This window comes from Photinus pyralis, unplaced genomic scaffold (genome assembly GCF_008802855.1).
Source record: "Photinus pyralis isolate 1611_PpyrPB1 unplaced genomic scaffold, Ppyr1.3 Ppyr1.4_LG7, whole genome shotgun sequence".
NCBI lineage: Eukaryota > Metazoa > Arthropoda > Insecta > Coleoptera > Lampyridae > Photinus > Photinus pyralis.
This window is the reverse complement of record NW_022170738.1, coordinates 28,952,013-28,978,290: the sequence shown is the minus strand read 5'-3', so window position 1 is coordinate 28,978,290 and position 26,278 is coordinate 28,952,013. Positions and strand designations below refer to the sequence as shown.

Sequence of the window (26,278 nt, the reverse complement as noted above, 5' to 3'; positions counted from 1 at the left end):
TGGGAAGTATTTTAATACTTTTGTAGTATTTAAATACTAAAGGCGCCTCGTACGTAAAACTTCAGACTTGTCAGCGAAAACTCACTTCTCGTCCTTGGTAAACAATATATCGGGCGATCAAAAATGAGTTGCTGTCGAATCGCCTTTGGAAGTTCAAGATAAGTACGATTTCCCATGTAAACAAAAATTCCAAAGGTGACTCGAAAGCAAATCATTTTTGATAGCATTGTACTATTTTCTACAACTGTCAAAAAAAACAGTTATTTTCTGACGAATTTCGAAGCACGAAGTATACTAGATTTTTAAACGGTTGATTAATAGTAAGGTTGCTTTTGACTATTTAAATACTTTGCCAAGTAGTTAAGTACTTTTTAAAGTACATATTTGTATTTGATATTAGCTTAGGTATGTTTCTTCAAAAAGTATTAAATACTTTTGATTTTTGGAAAGTACTTAGTATTTAAATACTTTTAGAAAGTATTTTGCCCTGGTCTGTAGATATAGTAGCATGGAACAGAAGAATCCCACACATTTCCTCAGATTCAATACAAGCAACAATTAAGAACGAATTATATTGTGCAGATTACAGTAGACATAAATAATAGACTAAAATTTTCGTAACTGTGTCAAATACTTTCAAATTGTGATCAAGGGTTGCTTCATGATTATTTCCATACCTTTGCATCCAAATTTATTGATCTTTTCATGAGCGGAATTTGTTACTGAAAGGAAATATGGTTAGTATGGATACACGCATTAAAGGAAAGTTCTAGGTGGTACGACATTTTTACTAAACAGTCCTCCAATTCAATATATTGGACAAACTCAGAATTACCACCTTAATAAGGATAGGATGTTAGAAAAGGAGGAAAATATTTTAAGGAAAGGCTTGGACATGTATAGAAAAGTCCCACTTTACATATCGCTGATATTTACTTTTTATTATAGCTTTTGAAGCGAAACACATAAACATCAATCAACTTTGAAATATTTTACATTTTTTTTTAATACCCTGTTTCTACCTTTGTATTTCTTGAGCATCCAAAGGTTTTATTCTAATTTCCTGAGCTTTAGGCCAGCCATATGTAGGAGGCAAAGCTGCCTCGTAGTGATAGTTGAACAGCATAGACTCGATAAAGGCACGTTTCTGTTTCGGTTCCGGATAAACAGATGCAACACCTACACACAATTCATGTCTTAGAAATAATAAAGATCATTTGAAATTCAACTTTACCTGTCTGATAGCCATACTCGCATAACCTTGTTGCAATCTGCAAGGAAACTTCTTTAATGTCACTTAGATGAGGATAGACACTTCCTTCTTCAATAAGTTGCTCGGTAACATATGATGCTAATACTTGCGCCGCCAGAAGAAATACTTCCTCCTTGATGTGATGTATACCTGTAGTAATCACACCCAATGCGACACCAGGGAAAATGTAGGCATTATTCCCCTGACCAGTGTGATAAGTTTTTCCATTGTATTCCACAGGAGGGAAAGGTGAGCCACTTGCAAAAACGCAACGTCCCTGTAAATAATTAACAAAGTTTTAATTTTCTAATTGATATATATTTAACACTTTTAACCAACATATCAGGTTACGTTCGTCTCTGCTAGCATTCTTTGCCAATGAATTTAAAATAGTGATAGTAGGTATCTGTGAATTTATGTTCTCGCTTGATCAAGGTATACAAAAAACGCTAATATCAAAGACTGTGAAACATGGGCGATAAGAACATACGTCTGTATACTGGTACGCATCCTGTGCAGTACATTCAGCTTTTATAGTAGGATTACTTAGGGCAAAAATGATTGGACGCTCATTATATTCGGCCATAGATCGAAGAACTGCTGGAGTAAAAGCACCTGCTGCAGCAGATGCACCTACAAGATTAATAATAATTGTCAAGTGTTTGTTTCATTTAATGAACTTACCTATCAAAGCTGTCGGCTTAACAGACTGTACAATTTTGTGTAGATCCTTTTCAAGGGGCACATTTTTTGCATAAACTGTGGCGTTTATAGTCATCTCATCGACAGGCCTATCTTTGACTATTAATCCATTAATATCAATCATCCATATTTTATCCCTCGCTTCTTGCACAGACAACCCTTCTGCTTGAAGCGCACGTACTAGTAAGTTGGCTATGCCTACAGCGGCGCCACCAGCGCCCAAAAATAAGTACTTATTGTCCGTTACTTTCTTCTTTGTTACTTTTTGACATGCTAATAATCCAGCGACAATTACACTAGCTGTGCCTTGAATATCGTCATTGAAAGTGCAGTATACATCCCTATACTTTTCCAATAGACGAAACGCATTTGTACTGGCAAAGTCCTCAAATTGAATTAAAGTGTTTTGTCCATATCTTTGAATAACTGCATGCATAAACTCGTCAATAAAGTCGTCATATTCCTGACCAGTTACCCGTTTCTGACGTAAACCAATGTATGTCGGATCTTCTAGGAGTGTCTATAAGAATAAAATTAACATAGCAAAACTCATTTATGGGAGTACATAATTATAGTAACATTATTTCGAGGCAAGAACAAGAATTTTGATTCTGGTGATTCAAACAATTTCTGTACTTTGTTTCTACCTAATAGCAGCGGTTGAGCAAAAATTCACTATGGAATTGCAAACTGATGAAGATTTGGCGCCTAATTAAAACGAAACGCGGGTCGTGATAAATAAATTGAACAGAATGTATTGTTTGTGCAGTGTTTGCACGAAACTTTTGTCAGCATGAGGCAGGCCTGTACTCAGAATTGACCTCTAGGTGGGGCGAAGAAATCTTAAGTTGGGACAGTATGATAACGTATGCTTCATATTTTCCTGAATTAAACCAACTGCAATTTTCTGTTTTTAATTGGATTGAATTTAATTAATACTTGATAAACATTAACATTATCTGTTCTTCGTTCCTAATTAATGCCAAAGGCAAAGATAAATGATAAGACTGCAACGTTTGTATTCAAAATATCAATTGCAGAGCAATTTGTCACGACATTGGTAAAGGTACGCGGTAAGATAAAACAATGACAAAAGCGATTATCAACACCTGCAAATTTGCAATTTCCTGTACTTGATTGTGATAACATTTGCTTGGCAATTTTTCGATCTTAGATACAATGTAATAGTTCCAGCTAATCGACAGGTAGCCTTTTTAAATTTGAAAGTGATTTCATCCAGAACATGGTACCTTCTTACGATCACCCCAATGCTCATAACGTACAAAGCAAAATATATCCAAAAACTGCAACGCCAAAATCCAACTAATTCAAACTTACGTACCGCATTAATACATGGGTTTCGCATAGCGATATATAAAAATATATATAATTATTGAAACATATTCGCAATACCGAAAGAGGATACAGGCACCCCCTCATTTGCGTAAACACGCTTAGGTAATTAATTTAACAATTTTAGCAAAAGTCATACTTCTCAATACCATAGGTACCAACTACTCCTAAAACACTAAGAGCGCAGTCAATCAGTTACACAAACCAAGAGTACATTAAACAGAAGGTTACAGTAAAAGTGTCTAATAAAAATTTTCCTCTAGAAGACAATTTTTTTACCTTTTACAAGAGACGACTAAACAATCAGGGAACACTATTATATTTACCAATTTATTTTACAATTAAAGTAAATGTTCAAAATAAAAATATACTAAATAATAAAAATGTGACATTTGTTGCTTCATTTGACGTAGTCTTCACGGCGAGTAAGTGCGCGTCGGCCTTTATAATGAAGCCATCAAAATTCATTTTCTGTTATGACTGAACGAAATTTAGCAAACTGTACATTGCTAACAAGAGAACCCGATTTTCACATTATAAAGAGTCACATAAGAATAATCGATCTATTTCAGATTTTTTCGCAATAATACGTAATAACGCTAAATTAATTCATACATATGGACCACTCTGCGTATAATCACATGTAACAACTTTTAAATCAAAAACGCAGCCTGCTATAGTTACGCATCATTGTCAATATATGCATATTCGTCATCCATTTCCTTCATTATCAATGTCACAGAATGAGATTGTCAAGACCCTGAGAATGAATAGATTACCTCATACTAGTGTTCCATGGGGAAAGCAATTATTTCCTACCAAATCCACAAAATGAAAATGCGTTTACAGCTGTCCATTCCAAGTCACGCGGTTTATTTCATGAATGTCACTGGTTGGAATTCGTCTTAGATATTTAGTTTTCTATTATTTCTACACAATAGAAACTATACAAGCCTAATTTTACTAGTGAATGAAAATAAATGTTTTTCTCATTTCAACTTAATTACACAGCATATGTTCTTGTTTGCAACAATAATTTATAATTGCTATTTTATAATGGTCATGCTATCACTGTTACAATAACACGATTTTATCATAAATTTCCTGTATTACGTTGTGATACTTATGTTTATATTTATTCATCGCAATTGTAATTTGATTAGATAAGTATACAGTTTTTTGATATCTATAATTTCCAGGCAATGGAAAAAAATCAGAAGGGGCATCCACAAAAATGTAAATGACACTCATTTCTGCTAGTGTTGAAGAAACAAATTTTAGCACTTATTTCGATGGTAGCTCACAGACTAAACTTTTCCAGTCTACCTAGTTTATTTCGAAAAAGTGCTGTCGTGCTTCTTTTAGTAGGTACCAATAACATATTTACACCTTGTATATTACTGTTTTTATTTTGCACACAATGCAATCTTCATTAAACAGTAATGTGTTAGAAGCGTATTAACAACTTACATTATTGTTCGTACCAACATCTAATAGAATTGGAAGACATTGGTGTGGCTTTACACCAGCAAGCGCAGTGTATAATGCTAGCTTCCCGACTGGTATACCCATTCCATTCGCTCCCAAATCTCCAAGGCCTAAAATACGTTCACCATCCGTCACAACAATCGCTCTAACATCATTTTCTGGCCTACCATGAAACTTGATTACATCACAATTATAATGGAATACTTACCAATTTTTGAGTATGTGATAGGAATGGTGACGATCGTTAATTGTTATAAAAAGTCCCCTGGGCCGCCTATAAATCACTCCAAACTTTTGGCATGCCAATCCGACTGTGGGAGTGTAGACAATTGGCATGAGCTGCTGTACGTTTTCGCTTAGTAGACGATAAAATAACTTTTCGTTACGATCATGCAATTCTGTTAAGTACAAGTATTTATTAAGGTCCTCCTTATATCTTTCCACCGCGATTTTACATAGTTCGACCTGTTGCTCCATGGTTTTATAGCAAGGTGGTTGCAGGCCATGTATACCTAAAGCTTGTCTTTCTTCTAATGTAAAAGCTAGCCCCTGAAATGAGAGGTAGAGGTAGCTGATAAAACATTCGGAGAGACAAAACATTTCCACATTTATTACCTAATATAAAAAGTGATACCTTGTTAAGGCGTGGATCTCGCAAAAAGTCAAAACCGCACAGCTTTCCGGGGCATATGACATCACTGCCAATTCCGTGTAATTTACAAACGACTAGATTTCCTTTAATACTATTTAGTAGCAATTTTGAAGTTTGTGTTATCGTATTCCGAAATTGTAAGGGCGAGCGGCTCGCATATCCATTCCTATAACAAAAAATGGATTAGACTTTTAAATGTCGACAGTTAAAATTTTTTTAATAAATTATGAGATATCATAATTATTTACTGAGAAATGGCATGTAAATAAATATAGTTGATAGAGGAAAACCCTGTTTAGGTATTTATTTGAAGTCTTGTAAGAAAAAAAACTAGATATAAGATATAATAGTAACTCAATGTTATGAATGTTATGAATTATGATACTGATTTCACACTTGTCAATGAAACAATCAATATGATATGGGCATATCTGAACAGTTTTCCAATTGCGAGCACGAATATGACGGTTTCTAAAAATGTACGACTTTCCCTTGTAAAAGGGACTAAAATAATGATTGAATATGTTATAAAAACGCGGAGGACTTAAGTTATCGGTTTAGCGAAAACAGTATTCGAACATAACCGGTACTATTGAATAAGTAATTATTCAATGCTGGCACAACAGAATATCGAAGGATTGTCAGTGTTACTAACCATTTCTTTGAAACGAATTTGATTTTAATCTTTCTATTGCTTTAGGATACGAAGTATATAAAGTTTAGAATCACAAAGTAGGTATCTTGAAGAAACATGGTTAATTACAAATTGGTTTTGTTGTATGCTTAAGAGGGTAATGAATCTGGACACATCTGGACACTGGACAACTCTTTCCATAAATAACAGTTTTGAACAGTGTGGTAATATACACGGGGTTACTAAACATTCATGTAACGTTTTAACCTCTCCCCAACGAAATTTTTGCATAAATAACAATGTTGCCATCTTTTAATCAAAATGAATCACATTCTCGTTTGTGGCATAATCGTTATTAGTTATTTACCTATGTTATAAAAGTGATAAAAAGATTATTTTAGGAATTACCTAATTAACTTACGAGATTTGCAGAGAATTAAGGTAATCTCTAATAACCCACGTATGCCATACAACAATACAACGGTTTATCCAATAGCCCGAAGTTTTCCCAGAGTAATTAATGGTCTATTTACACATATCAGTCCCATTTGTCGCCTTTAATTTAAATCGATGTATTCAAATACCTACATCCGGCGCCGTCACCGATTTTACGATAGTCAAATTAGAGAAAATATGCGCAATTCAAGAGCTACTATTATTACCATGCGTTAAAGCAAACCAGAAAATTCTAAATACCTACCTACTTCCGAATATATACCATAAAAACCGAAATATGACCATTTCGTCATTTTTCTCTGATGATATTTGAACAGATACAAAAAGAACACTTTCTCATTGCCACTTTTTGAGCTCTACAAGACACCGTTGAGAGATGCTCAATACAGCGTTTTTTGTAGTTTTTTAAAATTGGCTTTTCTGAAATACATTTGAGAACAGCTGAAATTCAATTAACTAATCTCAAATACTTTGGAAATATTCTGAAATTGCCTAATCTGAAATAGGTACAGTTGACGTATTCTGAACTACATCTGGAAAAGGTGTAGTAGAAATAAAACTAAACACATGTAAATGAATTTTTTTTATATTACGATTTGTAGTTATATTTATGTTTACAACTTACTATAAATTTTAATTTATAGGTTTTCAACGTATCATTAGTAGTTTCACATCAAGGACAAACATATTCAGAAGAAAGATAAATGCAGTTTCCCAATTTCGTCGAGAAACTCTTGCAAAAAGTTTCGAGAATTGCCAATCTTTTATAAAGATACTACTTTTACTATGGCCCGTATGAATAAAAGTAAAGCAAACGCTTATACTTGCAATTCAAAGTAATTACTCGTAAGTGCTCCTTCGCACTGGGCGACTTAGCAGCGCTGCTAAGCAGGACAGGACGCAGTGCAGCGCTGCTAAACAAACCAGTATAAAGGGGCACTTACGAGTATTTATTTTGAATTTTGCAAGTATAAGCATTTGCTTACTTTTATCATAATTTTGTGCTATTATACCGTTACAAAAAAATAACTAAAGGTGGTCGCACACTTATCCGTTCCTTTGTCACGTTACGCACCGATAAAAAAACGTTCAACATAAAAAGGAATGGAATTTAAGAGCACGCCGCAAATGGAAGAGATGTACACTTATTACTTTCGATTTATACAATTGCCGCAAGAGGTGCGAAATTAAATAATATAACTCTTAATATAATGATAATGTATAAATTAGTATTGCTCGCGCTACTTCTGCTTATCATTGATAGATGTCTCTTGAAACCAAACCTTCCTTTTTCGAATACACTATTCAAAAACCTTCTACTCATTCGCAAAAAACCTATTTGTATGCTAAAAATTTAGGTGATATTCTACTTTTTCGTCACCTATCTGACCTATCGGCATAAACCGCAGCAGTGCGGCTCTTAAAGCTATCTGCGCAGATTACCACGTTCCGTCACGTCACGGCTGTCGACGTGACAGAACGGACAAATGTGCCACAACCTTAAAGATTGCCGCACACTTATCCGGGCCGTTCCCTTCCGTCACGGATAAAGGGTGACGCTCACTAGAGCGAAGCCGATTTTATTTAAAACATCGTTTTAAATGAGAGTGCGCACACTTGTCGGAAGCGGAAATTATAACCACATCTTCCTCATCAGAGGACACAATTGCTAAATGAAGATTAGAATAACAGATGACAGAGTGCTGTTTCGCGTCGCTACGGTGAAGCGCGCCCTATGTGCGTATAGGCACGGAAATGCGCTCCGCTGCACTTCGCTCTAGTGAGCGGCATCCTTTAATATGCGTTAGCACGAACCGTCGACGTGACAGAACGAAAAGGATAAATGTGCGGCAACCTTAAGGCGAATAACTAGGACATTTGAAGAGTTTTAAACCGTTTTAAACCATCCAAGGGGCATTTCGGGATTTTATTACGCCTTTCTTGAATTGAAGGCTGAATTTGTCATTCTCGGGCTGTACGCCATTTTACAGAGTTTTAGCTATTTAAACAACAATAAACGATTAATATGTGTACAAATCTAGCAATCTACTACCTAATCAGCATTGTCCACTTAAATTATTTTTTCCTAAGGTATTTTGGCGTTTGTCGACTCCTTTTAAGCTGTACTGCCGCCCCTTAAAAGGATACAGTGAAGACAGTAAACACCCTGTATAGACCATTTACAAAGCTTTAATCCTCTACAAATTTCTGGTCGGAAGACTTTCTAACACTATCGAAAAGGAAATCAGAGCCATGACCTTGAGAAATCCCGGGACAGTGACTTTGGTAAATCCCGGGAGGTAAATTTCAGCTCCATGACCTGGGAAATCCCGGTGCAATAGCCTTAGAAAATGCCAGCCCATAACCTTGAGAAATTCCGGGGCAATGACCTTGGGAAATCCCAGTGTCACTTCTTGCGGAAAAGCTCCTTGTGATGTCACCGAATCCAAGATGGCGCATGGTGACCGCGTTCTACTGACGGATGAACGGAGAAAGTGGCCATAATAGCGCCTTCCAACACAGTTGGAAACTGCGCTAAAAAGAAATACATTTACATACCTACTTATCGTTCTTGCTGTTCCGCTAAAAGAGCTACTTCCTCGACAATGTTGTCCATTTTACTAAAACTCAGCTACTGGTTTGCCTTTAAAAAAACTTCTGATCGCGCGGATTGAACACCCCAGTGTGCGACCTCACGCTCGCCACCGCAACCGCAAAGGTTTTCGCGTGCCTTTATATAGTCTAAGACTTTTCTGGCCTTTCTAGAGAACACCTATCACGTTCCGGATGCCTTCGTAAGTTTTAACATTCAGGCTTTCCAGAGCCTTCATAGTCTTTAAAGAGTTCTCTAGGCTTTTTTAGATCTTTCTAACTCTTTTTCTTTGACCGTTTTGACTGTTTCCAAAGTTTATATCGGTTAAGGGACGTGCCTCTTAAAAGCGCTAGCTTTGCATAAGAGTATTCGCAAAGCAAAAATGAATCGTCTAGCTCTACATCTAGACGAGACACATCTATTGGTTAGGTCGAAACGAGTAGATATCTCTAAATCAAAGTGTCGGAAGAGGGTATTCATAAAGGGCATGTGGAACGTCTGGACGAAACACATCTATAGATTATGTTAAAACTTTCAGTGCAAATAAGGGTGAGGCACAATGACGAGCGATTTTGAAAGGGCTGTAAAACAAGAGCACTTAGTCAAACAAAAAAAGTTTATTAAATCATTTTAAAGTACATAAGAAAGCATTTTACAAAATAACAATACATAAATTCATTTTTGGAAATAACTCCAAGACGTCGCACAGCGATTCCTGCAGGACTTTAAACTTCCCCGTCAAATTGCGCATCGTTGTGTGGAATTAGAGTCTTCTTTCTTAACGTTGAAGATGTCTCCTCAAAGTTCAAACCCCGCCTTTTCATCGCACATGCAGAAGGCACCGGTCGAGTCCGATCAATGTTGAAGTAGTTACAACACTACGCGCTAGTTGGTATAAACTGATAAACCGCTTTATTACGTTACTAGTGTCACTCCGAAAAATTTGATCATTCTATCTTATTTACATTATGAATCAATTAGATGACATTGCTGTTGTATAGAAATTTAGTTATTTGTGCATACCGGGTGATCCAAAATAACTTCAGACAGTTTGAGTTTGACACATCAAGTGTCACTTTAAATGTCAAAATAATAAACGCCATCCATTGGCGTCGTTTTTATGTGAATTTTTATTTTCTTATCTTCGTACTGCGATCAAGGTGTTCTTTTCAAAGGTCTTTGCACATGCAACATTTTGTAAAGGGATCATGTAACCGTACTTTTAGGCTTAATGGCTTTAGGCTGTATTTGTTATTATTGTTATTACTAATCGCACAATACGTGGCACAACATTTTGCACGACGATTTCGGAATGTTTTCATACAGCTTCGAAGCTTCGATGTTCATTTATGAAAATAGGTTGATAGTCCGAACTGCAACTGAAATTAACTTTATGGTGATGGTTTAATTAGCATGACTATCCCTCGGGCAACGTTAAAATAAATATTTGAATACATGCACCGTAGCGTGTTTGATAAATTAATTTTTTTAAATTAATTAATTGCGATTATTGTTTAGTGATCAATTAAAGTGATCCACCCCTGGTTTAAAATAAATGATTTTTGGTATGTTACCAACTTTATAAATGTTTAGTTTTGCGGAAAATTCAAACTGTCCGCACTACTTTTGGATTACCTCGTACAGCAATTTGTACGGACATTCCGTGGTCAAATTTTGCTTTTAGCTTAAATTGAATTATTGATTCTTATTAAGTATTATTTTATTTACGGTTTTGGTATACGAGTTACCCTAGTTTTACACGTTATACATTGCTATACGGTAATCAATATTTTGTGCCGCGCTATTCACTATCTCTCTTGTTTGTTTGTGTTTTATTTTCGACGGCTCTTTAATATAACGTTTGATTACATATTGGTTTTCGATACAATCGAATTGTAATTACTACATTTGTTTGATAGTCATTAAACATACTCCTTACACTTATACAATTTATAACATTTCACATACTAGCGCGAATAATCACTTGATATTTCACTATCGGCATTGACGTTAGATAGAAGTACCCGCAGCACAATTTGATGTTGCCTATATAGGTCAAGTCGGCCTTTCTCGAACGTTCCCGAACGCTCTCGAATATTCTAGAACAAACACGTCATATTTCCCGGAAAGAATGTGTCACATCCGCTTTCGTTTGATGACTCATTTTTCATGGCGCCTCGATGTCTATCGGGGGTTCTATAGATTCGCTACAGTATTGTGACAATTTATACTCCTATATTTTTGGAGCAGACGGACGGACACGACGACGTAGTCGAATCACAAAAACGGAGCCGGGAAAGTAAAAACTCACGAGATAAAATTAAATAGGTTTTGTATCTCGTTTTGTATCTTTACTTTTAATACTCGTTCTTTTTTAAATCACAGAAAAATTGAAAATATCAATGATACACTAATCACAATTAACTCGAAAATTAAACTTCAGAATTAACATAGCAGTGCTTCTACTGTGATATCTGTATATCTCCACACCTATGATGACATATTCTGACGACCTTTTTGTACCTATAATATACCTATCATGGCTACCATACGCATAAAGTTTTACCAAATATGACGTAATAGATAATAATAAACAATTTATCTACTTAGGAAATGCTTTAAACTAAACCGACCACAGGCTGAACATGAATTAAAATAAGAAAGTGAAATATGAAAACTTGGTAAAAATACCAACACCAAATTTGATTATTTTAATTTTGTGTGGTCGTACTGTATATCAAAAGTTTGGTGTTGTGCTTTGTACGTTGTGTCTACACGAGCATGATTGAAGGTTGTGAATTTTTGAATTCTGTTTTGTACAACTGTTCAAGAAATTTGGTACAATATCCTAGCCTTGGTCTAATTTGCTTACACTATTAGTATCTTATGTAAATATTTAAAAATATGTATCTAAAGAACCAGTTTTCGCATACCCGGAAAACCTAACTACTAAAAAATATAGGTAGATATTAACAAGTTTTTTTTATAACAAAATATTAAACAAAACTTTATGCAAGGATACATGCCAATAGGCAATACAAATCTATTTCCGTGAAGACCGCACCTACCTACACAAATTGTAAATTTAACAAATTGTGTATATAGAATTAACTTAAACAATTAATTAACGAAAAGGATATTCAGTTTCATACTTAAAATGCGTTATAATTTGTAACGGCCTTGACTTTTTCAAATGTGGGAATTAAATCTATAGCCGAAAATGTGAAATTCTCAAAAGCAAGCAGAAGTAAAAACACCACTTCAAATCAAAGATACACGATAAGATAGTAATTATATCTTAATGGATATTAGGTAAATACCTAGAATTATATAAAAGCTTCCGAATATTAAACGAAAAAATTTAAAATTAAAAATCTATAATTGTACGCGAAACTCAAAAGGACAAATCCATCAATATTTCAGAATGAAAAAATATCAATGCGCAATTAATCATGGAAATCTCAATTCCGGAAGCCTGCATAAGAATAGCAAGGCAACAACCAACCACGCGAAGGATTAGCAACAACTTATTATTGATCAAGGTGTTCGCGTACTATTTTAGGTTACTGAAATTTGGCACAATAAACCTGTTTATATTGTACAAATGACACATTTTGGCTGTTTAAGTGCAACTATCTTTATTACGTAATCTAAATAGCGGAAAGTATTAAAATGGCACGACTACTTACAGAAGGTAGATGGGTAAAGTTGTAAACATTTTTTGACCGCCCGACAGCTGATTCATATTCCCTTTCACACCACGAAAATACTTGCGACTGCGCCAATTTCAATGTCCGTTATTGTAGGAGGATGTGTAGATTGTGAATTTTGAACAAAATTTCTTCTGACTGAGCAAACGCCGAATAGTGTATGAAAGTCACGCGTTAATTTTTAAAATATAATTCGTTATTGTCATTATGACATGAACGTGTGTTCAAGTCATTTATGTAACGTTTATCAAGCCGCAACTGCTTTGTAAAAAGCAGAGCAGTAGGTTTACGTTACGTAAGCAGATGCGCGTCGTCGTCATTAACCTGTAATGTTCACGTAACCGAATTAAAACGGCCAAACTAAACATTACCATAGAGTAATTTACCTACTCTATGACATTACGTAATTCGCATTATGACATGGGTCATTTACCTTTTGCAAAATAGGCAATCAAACTAACGCCAGCAGATAGTGTAGTCTACAACAGGGGTTGTCAAGGCAGTCACCGTTTTTTTAGCGCTTTATGTTGTCGAGTCTACCTATATATTCATAGGCCTATATATCATAAGATACATTTCGACCCGTAAAGTTGAACCGTTTCCAAGATCCCACCATTTCTGAAAAAATCCACCTCTTTTTCAAGGGGATGAAAAATCTATTAATTTTTTTCATCGTACAGAGGTGCGCGGAGTAGCAAAATTTTCGTAACGACTTGCATTTTAATAATCAAAAAACGAGTCAAAAATAAAAAATATGCCAATAGAAAAATTTTAAGAAAAGCGGCAAAAACTGAGGGAACAGTTTTAAGATATACCGTTTTTGACATAGTGGGTAAATAGCTTTTTTTGCAACTGAATTAACGTATTGGATTCGCGCTAGTAAAAAGTTTTTGAAATCTGTCTCCTCTCTCTTCTTTAATGTTGCTAAAATATTTCCTTTTGTTTCCTAGTGCCCAACTGCCTTAATTAAAACATTTTTGTTATTTCTTTTTTCTGCATTTTTACCGAAATAAAAGCAATTCGAAGTAAAATCTAATTCTTTTGCTTCCTGAACAATTTGTTTTTGTTCACTAACTCTTCTTCCTACCTGTTTTACAGCTGATGGGATTAAGCTGGGCCTGTTGATCGTTAATTTACAGGAATTATGAATAAAATCCTCACGAAGTTTATTCCAGGTTTTACATCTCTTTGGTCGGTAAAACTAACCTTCTTATTGCAGATTTTGCAAGTTTATCAACAGGCCCAACGCAATTGCATCGGCTATAATAAAACAGGCAGGAAGAAGAGTCAGCGAACAAAAACAAATTGTTCAGGAATCAGGAAGCAAGATATAATTCGATTTTATTTCGAATTGCTTTTATTACGGTAAAAATGCAGAAAAAATAAATAATAAAGATGTTTCAACTAAAACAGTTGTGCATAAGATAACAAAAGAGAATATTTAAGTAAACATTAAAGAGAAGCAAAAAGACATCTTTCGAAAAAATCTTTATTAACATCCTCCAACACGCGTTGATTTCTCATGTAAAAAAACGTGTAGGTATATCTTAAAACTGTTTTCCCAGTTTTTGGCGATTTCTCGAAATTTTACTATAGGAATAATATTTTTTTATTTTTGGTTATTAAAATATAAGTCTTCCCGAAAATTTTGCTACCCCGCGCACCTTTGTGCGATAAAAAAAAATAGACGGTTCAACTTTACGGGCTCAAGAAAATTGTCTCCTTTTTTATCATAAAACAAGCTATCTTTTACTCCCAATTTCAAACCCCTATGGCTTTTTTTTTTGTAAAAATAAGAATAAAATCGAAAAAAAAAAGGTTTTTTTCGGTTTTTCTAGGAAAATTTGGAGGTTATGTGTAAATAGTGCAGATACAACAGTTGTTCATTTTTTTATTCTTTATGACCCTTCTTTTGTTAAACTGAAATCATAGTCTGCATTTTTAACTAGAAAAAAATTAAATTGGTTTGGCAACCGTGCGCCCCTATATCCCCGGGCCTAGTGGTAATTCCATCAGCTCTGTGCATACAGAGTTCATTATTGTATTTTTATTTACTCCAGTGGTCCCGTGACCTTTTCCACCGCACGCTCTACTCACTCCTGAAACGAATAATCCAATGCACCTTTTGTTTCGCAAAATCTCACCTTCAGAATCAAATAGGACCGATGCGCACGAGCTAGAAACGTTACGAAACAAAAAGGCGATTTAGCGTTGCCAAAGACCTTCTAATAGTTTGCCTGCAACATACAGTAGAGAAGGACATGTTTTTGTTAACTTTCTTCTTTTTGTCGTGAAGTGAAGTCAAGAAATAGTTAAATTATGGCGAAAAAAAGGAGTCGATCCAATGATGTTCCTTGGGTTTATTGGGTGAACCCAAAATGTATGACCTCTATCACTGAAGTTATACTAATTATAACTGTCTAAATTCAATACCTTTATCCGCCATTTGGAGGAATAGCCAAATAGCCATTGAATTTATAACTCATTACTTTATAACAAATTTAATGGAATAGCCATAGAAGTATGACGTCATCCATAGTATTATTATACACAACGAATGAAAAATAATAATAATGCTTAAACTTAAACTAAACAAGTATAAATTGTGCACAACACTTGTGCAGATAAAGCGAATTTTTTTAACCGAAATAGCTTTTGTTTTGACATCACCAATGGATATATTTCTTGCAGACGTCTCAATCGCCCTTTGTGAGTAGCCTCTTCCGACAATCCGTTCTTGAGGTATAAGGGAATAGACCCGATCACGATAAGAGGTCGAGGAGGATGGCTATGGTTGGTAGAAATTAATTCCTTTCGTTGGGACCTTTCATTAGAGTACCACTAAAGGCATGCATATGCAAAATCTGAGACCAATTGGTTGTCATATGTGAAAGTTATGCACGTTTTACTTTCAAAACCAGCATCTCAGGAAATAATTCATGGGGGCGCCCCCCTTTTAGACAATTTGATGGCCATCTGGCACACCTTCAAGATATAGGCTACCTACTGCAAAAAATTCCAGGACTCTAGGACCATTCCGCTAGTAGTTCGAAACGGCAGAAGTGGGTCCGAACAGACAGACGGACAAAACGCAAACAATACCACATTTGTTTAATTCTAAAAAAATGCGCTAAAAATACACTAAAACATGTCTGTCTTTCTCAAAGAAACACAATGCACTCACTTAAATTTTTGTTGTGCAACAAAATGTATTGGAACGTTGCGAAACAAAATCTTGCATCTGGTGTGTTTCTGCCCTAAGTCCCTTTGAGGTTGCGTGCACACAGAGCAGCTTGGTTTAAATAGGACTTTTTTTTATTTGCCATACCAATAAAACTTAAGATAAAAAACTAAATCATTTAGCTTATACTTTCAACTTGTGCATTATGAATATGGAACATAGAATTACTTACCTGGAAATACTGCAATAAGACAGACTAAATATTTAAAAATAACAATCTGAAGTAATCAGTAATAACAATAATAAATTAAATTAATTTTAAAACATAAGTAGCTTGTACTAAATTAAACTGTACATACGGCTTTATATTAAATATTACAAAGCTCACCATTTACAGCACACCGTGTTTACGTCACAGGCTCCCACCTAACAGTGTATGGTCTGAAGTCTTGTAATTCTCCTTTGGACACAGTAGTCAGAATCCACTCAGAAATGATATGTCTGGCACTTTTGGGACACACAATACTTTGTTCAAATACAGTATCTTCTAAGTGTAGGACATGTGTTGTTTCCTCCCATTGTTCTGACTTTAGTACAGTGCCACCGTATGCAATAAAATATCGCAAGCATGTCTCAAACTGTTTTTGTCCACCTTCTTCAACTAACAATTTAACGTTTTCAAACAAATTTGCAAGTGGTTCCTTGATCTTGTTTTCTAGTGATAGTTCACTGGCCGTTTCAATCTTTTGCTTTTTAGATGGTGCTTCTGTTTCATCAACTTCTTTCTTTTGTTTGCAGGAACCATTGGGACTCTTACTTGACTTTTTTGGCGATGTGCTTGTATTAGTAGTGGTGTCACTTTCACCATCTGCATTCATTCGTAATTTTATATCTGTATTGTCTTTGGATGTATGGAACAATTTCTTGAGTTCCGTAAGTGATGTTGCCTCCTTCCAAGATTTGTCGGATCTTATTTTGGTTACTCGTGGAAATCGAATAGATATACCATCCGCAGTATGGACATCGTGTTGAGTAAATTCAGCGCCTGTAATTTCCCAAACTGGTTGCTGCCTGGGATCTTCTGCAACAAAATCTGGAATCATGGTCCTTGTACACTTTAACCACGCTGGCACGTTAGCAGGTTCCGAATTAATTTTGACCATCTTGAGCTCTGTCTGTAGTTTCTCCAGTGTTTTATCATCGTGACCTGTGTGAACTTTGGTTACAGTGCAAAATTTCTCTGTACTGTGGTCATAACAACCCATCAGGAATACTGACATCATACCCGCTTTCTTTCCAGTACCATACCAAGCTCCTAATACGATTAAGTCGGCTGTGTCCGCCATAGCACCATCGTTTAAATAGTCTTTCTTTACTTTTAGCCAATGTCTCTTGCCTGGCTCATAGATGCTTTTCAAATCTTTCAAAACTAAACCTTCTAAACCCATTTCTAACACCTTACCGATCATGCTTGACAATTGATTAGGTTTGTGAATTGTTTCCAGTTCCGAAAATACAATCCGGTTCGGAATTTCCGTCATGTTCTCTTTTAACACTTTTTTCCTATACTCTATGGGTTGCGATACTAATGATTTACCATTGTAATAAATGCAATCAAAAACGAACAGACACACGTTAGCATCTTTAAACTCTGATTTTTTGTGTATACCAAGAGTTCCAAATGGTAATGGCTTGCCAGAGACCATGTCAATCATAAGTATCTCACTATCTAATATTAAATCTTTGGCGTGAGGAAATGCTTTTGGAATGTAGTTTTTAAAATGACTAACCTTATGTGGAAGAACTGGCTTTAAACTACGCGAAAAATATTTAAACTCGTTGCCATGTTTGTGTAGTTGTACTCTCTCTCCATCGTACTTTATTTCGGCATACATCCCATTAGGACATTTCTTCATGGCCTGCTCAATAGATTTACACGCCTCGGCCAACATTGGCTGTATAGGGGTCATTACAGTTATAGAAGCTTTTAATCTTGCACTATCTGCTTGTGTTACACTCTCTTTATTTATACAACGCTTAATAACCGAATTCAAATCTTTTGATGATTGATACACTTCATATGCATCGGGATGCACACCTTGTAAAATATGCTTGGCACCTGCGTTCATTCTTAAATCGTGCTTGATTAGCCGGACAATAATTTTAAGGTCATTTGCCGTGCATTTCGGTATAATGGTTTTGAAATGATTAATTTGATCATCTTCTTTGCTTAACTGAGATAGCTGCTCTAAAAAACCATCCACTTCGTTGATCGACAATGAGCTTTTTGTGGACGGTTTCATCTTTTTACTTTGTTCAAAAAAGTGAAATATTGTGTCACCCATGTCGTTCTGTTTTAAATATTCCATCATAGTACTCTGATCTATACCAAACATTTTGCTGAAGAGCTTGATCAGTTGCTTACTCTGCAAATTGTAGATACGTTTGCAATCACCAGGTAATAATAACCGACACCACTGAGTAATATTGCCTTTAAAACCTTTACCGTTAGATCCACTGGTAAATATTTTTTTGACCACATTGGTCTTATCTGTATAACTGGAAACATTCGATATATCTGCTACAACACGTCTAAATCCTCTAAACAACAAATCTCGATTATCGGAAGTATCCGAGTCAGTTTGGTCTTTATTTGGAGGTTCCTTACTTGTGCTCGCGCTGTTCCGTCTTACAGGCTGGGTAGCTTTCTTCGGACTTGCTTTGGGAGTATTGGGTTTGGATGATGGTGCTTTTAATCCATATTTTTGTGCAATATTCTTCTCGCTTTCTTTAATTCTATTAATGATGTCCGCTTTATCCGCATCATCTAAATTGTCAAAACCGTCAATTTCCTCTGCCGATTGTATTCGTAGTGTGGTCGCCCTTTGCTTCAAAAATTGTTCAAACATACAATCCAAATGATACCAATTATTCATTTTTCCAGCTCCAAATGGACTAGGTACGACTTTGGCTATGCGTAATTCGGCAACAACACACTTGGCTTTACATTTTTTACAAGCAGCTCTTCCCTGTTTAGCGCGATCGATCACGAATGCTTTCTCATTGGTGTTATCTTCTGCATCAGACATGTTGAGTGATGATTCTAAAAATTCAAAATTAGGTAATCAAACTGCGCATTCTACAAATTTAACAAATGAACATAAACAATTCGAATTTTACCTAATATCAGTCAGAACCAAGCTACACATATTTCATTTTGTGGGTCAACTTAGGGCCAGTATGTTATACTTTGGGCTAAACCGAGGGCTAAACTACACTTGATCTGTATTAAGTAGGAGAGAGTGATTGTGTTTCTGCCCCTCACAGTTTTATCTACCTTTAACAGTTCCCAAAACAACAAGCGATTGCCATATTTTATAATATTATGTTACTTATTTCCTGCTTTAACTTAAGGTATGGTATACTAAAATTTGTTTGGAGGTTTGCTAAGTGTCTAAAAATTATTTTGCTAGTACAAATTAGAAGCAGACCATTAGTAAATCTTATGATACTTAGATGCTCGTATAAACCAAAATAAATTTTTTAAGGAATTTTTGTGATGATGATGGGAAGAAGTGTCATCTGAGATGACAAACTCGTAGTATGGCGGGAAGGCATAACGACCTCAATCAAGTACGGTACTAACAATCGAAGGGATCAGCGAAAACTGTGGTTAAGTCACATTTTTGAGTTTTGAGTTATAGTTGTTTGAAAGTTTTAAAAGATTGCCACCTTTACGTATAATCCAGTAAAATTGTATTTTTACCAGGAAAGTTGTGGGGTAGTTTTGATTTCTTAGATTTTATATGTTTTTTGGAGTGCTGAATCCGAATCTGAGGTTTGCTAACAAAATTTCATGACGCAACATTCAAAAAAATACAAAAGAAGTTGAAAAAGATATTTTTTTGGCAGTGTTGTGCTTACAACTTGAAAACTATCAACTTTTCGAAAATAACCTTCCTATTCAAAATTAAAGTACATAAAATTTCGTACAGACCCCACTATTTAGTTTTTTTCCTCGATGAACCGTTCGGGCTCAAGCGCCAGTTGAAAATTGGCGTATTTCGGCTATCTCCACAAAACATAGTTTTTTCGCTCTAAAACCCTAAATTAATATTAAGCGTTGTCAATAAGTGAATTCCTTGCATTTACCGACTATTATTTCAATTTTATATGTAAGGGTGGTTTTTTCTCATTTTTATAACATTCAAGGTGTTTATTGTAGTCCAGAATTGTATGAAAAGTTAATTTCTAACGAACAACAGTATATCATATTATTATATTATTTATAATATATGATACTTATACCTCGACTTATACTGTGCTATCTAAAACTATTCCCACTCTCTTCCGAACCAGATAAAGAAATCACAAAACCCTACCTTAGCATGTTTGGATAATTATCGTTGAATTTGGGAAAGTGGCGCTGTGGTCATTATTAATTCAAAAGGCAAAAGGGGTATATTGATTTCTTATTCAACAGCATTATCTCTCTTGCTCCGGTGTTCTGAAGAATCACGTACTCCTCGGAGTGGGAGTTACCCCAGCTTAAATTTGTCTGCTAACAACTAAACCCGATTTATTTCTTTTCTGTTTACATGTTAACCAGCGACAAAAAGCGAGTTCATGATTTTGGACCTTCACAGATGGACGGACGCATCTGTGAAGGTCCTTTGTGAGGGTGTGTATGTATGTGTATGGGAGGAGGGTCTCGAGACTGCAAACGCAGGTACAAGGTGACGTAATGGGCCTTGGCTCATCTGTGAAGGAGTGGGAGAGTTTTATACCAGACGGAACAGTTATAAAATCTTTTGAGGAGATCGGTAGACGGGTAGACAATGAAAAGTACAGATTTATATTTGCACAGAATACTAATAAAATAATAATATAAAAGATGAGTATTTGCGGATACAGCCGAAATACGCCAATTTTCAACTGGCGCTCGAGCCCGAACGGTTCATCGAGGAAAAAAACTAAATAGTGGGGTCTGTATGAAATTTTATGTACTTTCATTTTGAATAAGAAGGTTATTTTCGAAAAGTTGATAGTTTTCAAGTTGTAAGCACAAAACTCCCAAAAAATATCTTTTTCAACTTCTTTTGTATTTTTTTCAATGTTGCGTCATGAAATTTTGTTGGCAAACCTCAGATTCGGATTCAGCACCTCAAAAAACATATAGAATCAAAGAAATCAAAACTACCCCAAAACTTTCCCGCTAGATGCCCGTTTCAGCACAAATGGCCTGTATTAGTATTTAATGGTCACCATGTGTAATTTTTTGTAGATAAATACTGTACAGGGTGTCCCGTTTGGGAAACTTTTATATGACTTTTGGGTCAAATTTAAAATGGTCAAATGAAAATCTGAAAATATTCAATCGGGGGGAAATATCACTTATAATCTGCCATAAGTATACGGGGTCAGGTAAAAAAACTTCATATTTACATTATATACGATAGTTTTGAAGCAAGCATCCGAAAATAATAAACTTTCGTGGGAAACGTTTTTGTCTAAACTTATTATTTTTTTAAGACACTCTTCTAAAAGCGCTATTTTTGGATTGAGCGAGGAAGCTCTTCGGTCAAGAATTTGGCAACTGGTTTTTTAAGTTAGCTCTGAAGTTCTGCAAAACTACTTTGAATTTTTGTCTGAGTAATATGGCTACCAGGTGAGTCAATATGATTCGAGATATTATTAATCTAGTCGCGAACGGTAGAAATGGGGCCCTTTTTTAGGAGTCGATTATTATCTTAGAAACAAAAGCGAATACATTTCTGAAAACTTGTACAAGTAACAAATATATAAAAATTTTGAATAACAAAATGTATGAGTCCGATTTATCTAATTTTATGGCTAAAGTTAGTTTAATTTTTTTTCGCAAATCTATTAAAAAAAGTCTGATACAACTGAATACCGAACGATCCTCGGTATCGTTTTTGGACTGTAACTTTTTAGCCCAATAGTCTGCTTGACCAGAACACAATAGCGACCTTTCTTATATCCTTAAGAACGCGTGTATCAATATTCAAAGCGATCAAACGTTTCTAAACAATGTTATCGTGCACACGGACAGGCATCCTTGCAGACAGCAATACAAAATTACTCAAAAAATTATAAACGATCTCAAGAATGGTTAAAAAACTAGGAGTTTCAATGTTTAGTGTATATCTTAAATTATTTACGTTTTTTGGTCGTAAGGTATTGAAAAGAAACAAGTAGGTATGCAGGTAATATTATTGAAAAGACCTTGGAAAAGACATTTGGATGACCTTCTAAAGGTTGCTTCTACTCCCATTAAACTATTGATCTAATTTAAATCCATGACCAGACTATAAAGTCCCCCTTAAATATGATGTTGACACGTTTTTGTTTATGGCACACTTTTTGTTACATAAACAAGGTAAAGGTAAAGCGAGAGGTAAAGCAAGGATATTCAGTGTTAAACTGTGTTCTTACATAACTTCAATATGGAGTTCCTGTCATTACACACAGAGCTAGGAGCTGAAGACCAAATAGTCTTTTTGAGTGAGAGGAATGACAGAAAATGTATGTAATAGTAATGTAGATTAAAGTGTTTTTTTATTTTATTTTATTATCCCTCTCTTGTTTTGGGCCCTCAACAGGCATGCGCCCAATTACAGAGTGACCCGCACAATGCTATTTAGAGGTGCCTCTGCAGAAGGTCTTAAGATGGTCTATACTACTCCGGTATTTACCTACCTTACGAATTAGGAAAACTGCAGGAAAACCTAATTCGGAGTAGCCGGTAGAATGCTCGGAACTGGCCTAAGGTAATTTCCATCTCCGCCACAGATGAAAAATTCACCTCAACCCAGGTTCGAACACCCGACCTTCGGATTTATAACCCAATGCTCTACCACTGAGCCATAAATCCGATCACCTGACAGTACAACCTTTGCAATACATAATATATTCTGACTAATCTTTCTGAACCCATAGTGAATATGTGAACCCCAGTTTAACTTGGGATCTAAATACACTGAGGAATTTCCATAGGTATTCGGAATTAATACTGTTCAAAGATTTACTCTCGGATTTACCTATTTGACAATACTACCGCCGTTTTTGATTTTTCCATTTTCATGCATTAATGGTTAGCGGCAAACCTCGCGACAAACCAAACAGAGATTTTCTTTGTTGATTTTGGATGTGTCCACCCGGTCCACTTATATCCGAGCGTATATCAGTGCATCATACTGTAATAATCTACTACTAGATTATATATCCTCAGTGTATTCAGAAAAATGAACATTTTAAAGAAGTGTCCGTTTTTTGGCAACTTGTCTGTATAAGTCGAGGTATAAGTATACAGGCTGATTCAAATTCGAGGACCACCATGGGGATCTCGGAAACTGTAAAAGATAGGTCGGTAGTTATAATTTGGCAAAACTGCGTATTTTGAGCTTAACAAAATACTGTTTTGAAACTGAAAAAATTCCGACTACTTTCGAAATTTTGCAAAATCGTTTTTATTTTTTACCGAAGTTATTTAAAAAGATATTCAAAATAAGTGACACATTATTGTCGCCACTTTTTTCCCTCTACAGTCTACAAGATGCTAGTTTTAAGTTTTAAGTCTGACGTTTCGTCTCCGGTTAACCATCATCAACTTTGTTTTTTCTTATGAAAGTCATTTTTATTTTTTGTGTCATTTGATAGACCATATTTTCCTGATGTCAAAAATGTAAATACCACTATTTTAGGGTTGCCATCTCAAAACTCTGCCAACTAGGACACGAAGCGTGAAAACCCCTGATTTAGGGATTATAAACCCGGACATATCAACTGAATTTTAGAAAAAATATTGTCTAAAGAAATAGTCTTTGAAATTCTACTTTATTTTTATCACTGACTAGACTGTTTCAAATTCAATAATAGTATAAAGGAACAAGGGATTAAAAAGAGTTTTTGTTCCTGAGAGAATGGTTTAAATTTAATATTTTTTTAAATATTTTTAAGGGAACAAAAACTAGTTTAATCCAGTGTTGCTTATACTATTTTTTCCAATACCAATCGATTTAAATCCATTTTTCCATGAATTGTTTACAAGAAAACAAAAATGAGGGATTAAAATTATTTTAATCTCTAGGGATTAAAATTACCTGTTAATGTACAAAAATTAGGGATTAAATTCAATAAAACAATGTAGGTATTGGAAAAATGCCTTTCTTTGGTCCACTGTTATGCCACTAGTGAAAGTATTCTTTCAACGTTGGCATTATGAGCAAGAATGCAAAAAAAGCACCAGACAATTTTCAATAACTCCCAAGTTTAATGAGGATTCGGTGTTTTAAAAAATTGTAACCAAAGCTGATTGGCACGTTAAAAGTTTATCTTGTTTTGACAGAAAATCATAGATATCTCAGTAGCCTAAAACCCGGATTACCAATGAAACCCCGCCCGGACGCTCCCCGGACGCCCCCTAAACTAGGACAAATCCGGGGGAACCCGGACGGATGGCAACCCTACACTATTTTTAATAAGAAATGGCGCTATTGATTTGTAAAACCGCAAGAAACTACGAACATACACTACCCAAGACAAAGTTTGCCAGGCAAAAAAGGAGATATTTTAACAATATTTAAAAAATAGTGATGTTTACATTCTTGAAATCAGAAAAAATGCACAACCAAATAACACAATTAGTAAAAATGGCTTCCATAACAAAAAACAAAGTTGATGGTTAACCGGAGACGAAACGTCAAACTTAAAATTTAACATCTTGTAGAGAAAAAGTGGCCATAATAAATGTGTCATTAAAAATATTTTTTTAAAATAACTTCAGTAAAAAATAAAAACGATTTTGCAAAATTTCGTTTTTTTCAGGATATCTCCAAAATTAGTCGGAATTTTTTCAGTTTCAAAACTGCATTTAGTTAAGCATCTAAATACACAATTTTGCCAAATTTAAACTACCTACCTACCTTAGGTATCTCTTACAGTTTCCGAGATCCCCATGACGGTCCTGGAATTCGAATCAGCCTGTATTGTATAGTGTTGTTTGCAAAACAATATACAAGCATAATTATGGTTTAAATGATACAACTTTCGTCTCATGAGAAAGGAGACTTCACCTGAATATATGAGACTCATATTAAATACAGGGTAATCTGGCAACCCTAAATTCCAGACTGTGATGACTATGTAGCAGGAAACTTCCACCCCCAATTTTAATAATCCGCAAAGGCAGTAAAAATGGAAGCAAGCAGATTTCGAAAATAATTGCTTACCTTTTAAATGAAACCCAAACACCGGTAGTCACTTGGAGAAAGAAAGACAGGGTAGTCACATAAATATGTTTAAAGTTATTTATCCTGGAAAGAACTTTGAGGTTAAGTATTTAAAAGCCAAATGGTAAACGCACAGAACAAAATATGCAACCTTACCATAGAATAAAGCCCATTTGTACGATGGTCTGTGATTTGTACAGTATAATACAAAATTAATCACCTGCGGTCTCTCGTGTCACAGATTATGAGATTACCCCACATCTGAGGAGCTTTCTTTCGGCTACTTCGCGGTGATGATTTCAATATCGTGATTCGTAGGATCACATTTTACGAAAGAACGCGTGAATTTAAATTAAAGTATGGTCAAGTTTACGGAGTTCGAATTACGTACTGCCAACGCGCACAACTCCTGCGTGGCGGAATTTTGTTTTTTTCCTAGGGGTGAAATGAACCACCTTTGCACGGTGCACTTCGAGGGGTAGTCGACTTTGGGCGCCCAACAGTTTCTTAAAGCTCGAATCGCGGTTTCTCTTTCTCGTGTCGCCAATAAAAGCTCGAGCTATGGGAAGTACCCAAAAATTGAGTACCAGTTTGTACCGGGTTTTTAGCGAAATCCACCAAAATGCGAATTGCGAGTGAACAGGACGTCGGAAATGTGTATCGACAAAGAGAATGTGGTAACGCCCGATAATATCTTACTGATGGACGATCATGGTGGAGTCAAAAATCAAACTCTAATTGTGGGTGAACGAGACGTCGGAGGTGGGTACCGACCAAGGGAATATGGTAACCCCCTACCTCGCCCCCTACCAGATCTTACTGATGGTGGAGTCAAAACTTCAAACGCGAATTGCGGGTGAAGGGGACGTCGGAGGTGGTTACCGACAAGGGGAATATGGTAATCCCTGACGAGATCTTAGTGATGGTGAAGTCAAAACTTCAAAAGAGAATTGCGAGTGAATAGCACGGAAGTGGGTACCGACAAAGAGAATATGGTAGCTCCCGA

General features: G+C 35.5%; 2 protein-coding genes across 3 annotated transcripts; both read right to left on the bottom strand.

Moving 5' to 3' along the window:
- Positions 1-914: 914 nt before the first annotated feature.
- Positions 915-13,156, bottom strand: LOC116175871 (NADP-dependent malic enzyme-like). Of its 2 annotated transcripts, XM_031494219.1 has the most exons (8): positions 12,820-13,156; positions 5,430-5,613; positions 5,004-5,344; positions 4,778-4,958; positions 1,937-2,474; positions 1,743-1,885; positions 1,235-1,529; positions 915-1,179 (listed from the first exon to the last, which is right to left on the bottom strand). In XM_031494219.1, exons 1-8 carry the CDS (start codon positions 12,873-12,875, stop codon positions 1,019-1,021), a joined length of 1,899 nt encoding a protein of 632 aa, XP_031350079.1. In that variant the 5' UTR covers positions 12,876-13,156; the 3' UTR covers positions 915-1,018. The 2 variants fall into 2 exon arrangements, with proteins under 2 accessions (XP_031350079.1, XP_031350080.1); XM_031494220.1 differs by lacking the exon at positions 12,820-13,156 and having other exon boundaries at positions 5,411-5,549.
- Positions 13,157-15,934: 2,778 nt separating this feature from the next.
- Positions 15,935-25,427, bottom strand: LOC116176881 (DNA ligase 3-like). Its single transcript, XM_031495696.1, has 2 exons — positions 25,273-25,427; positions 15,935-19,124 (listed from the first exon to the last, which is right to left on the bottom strand). The coding sequence occupies exon 2, from the start codon at positions 19,108-19,110 to the stop codon at positions 16,429-16,431; it is 2,682 nt and encodes an 893-aa protein (XP_031351556.1). The 5' UTR covers positions 19,111-19,124; positions 25,273-25,427; the 3' UTR covers positions 15,935-16,428.
- Between the last annotated feature and the right edge of the window lie 851 nt (positions 25,428-26,278).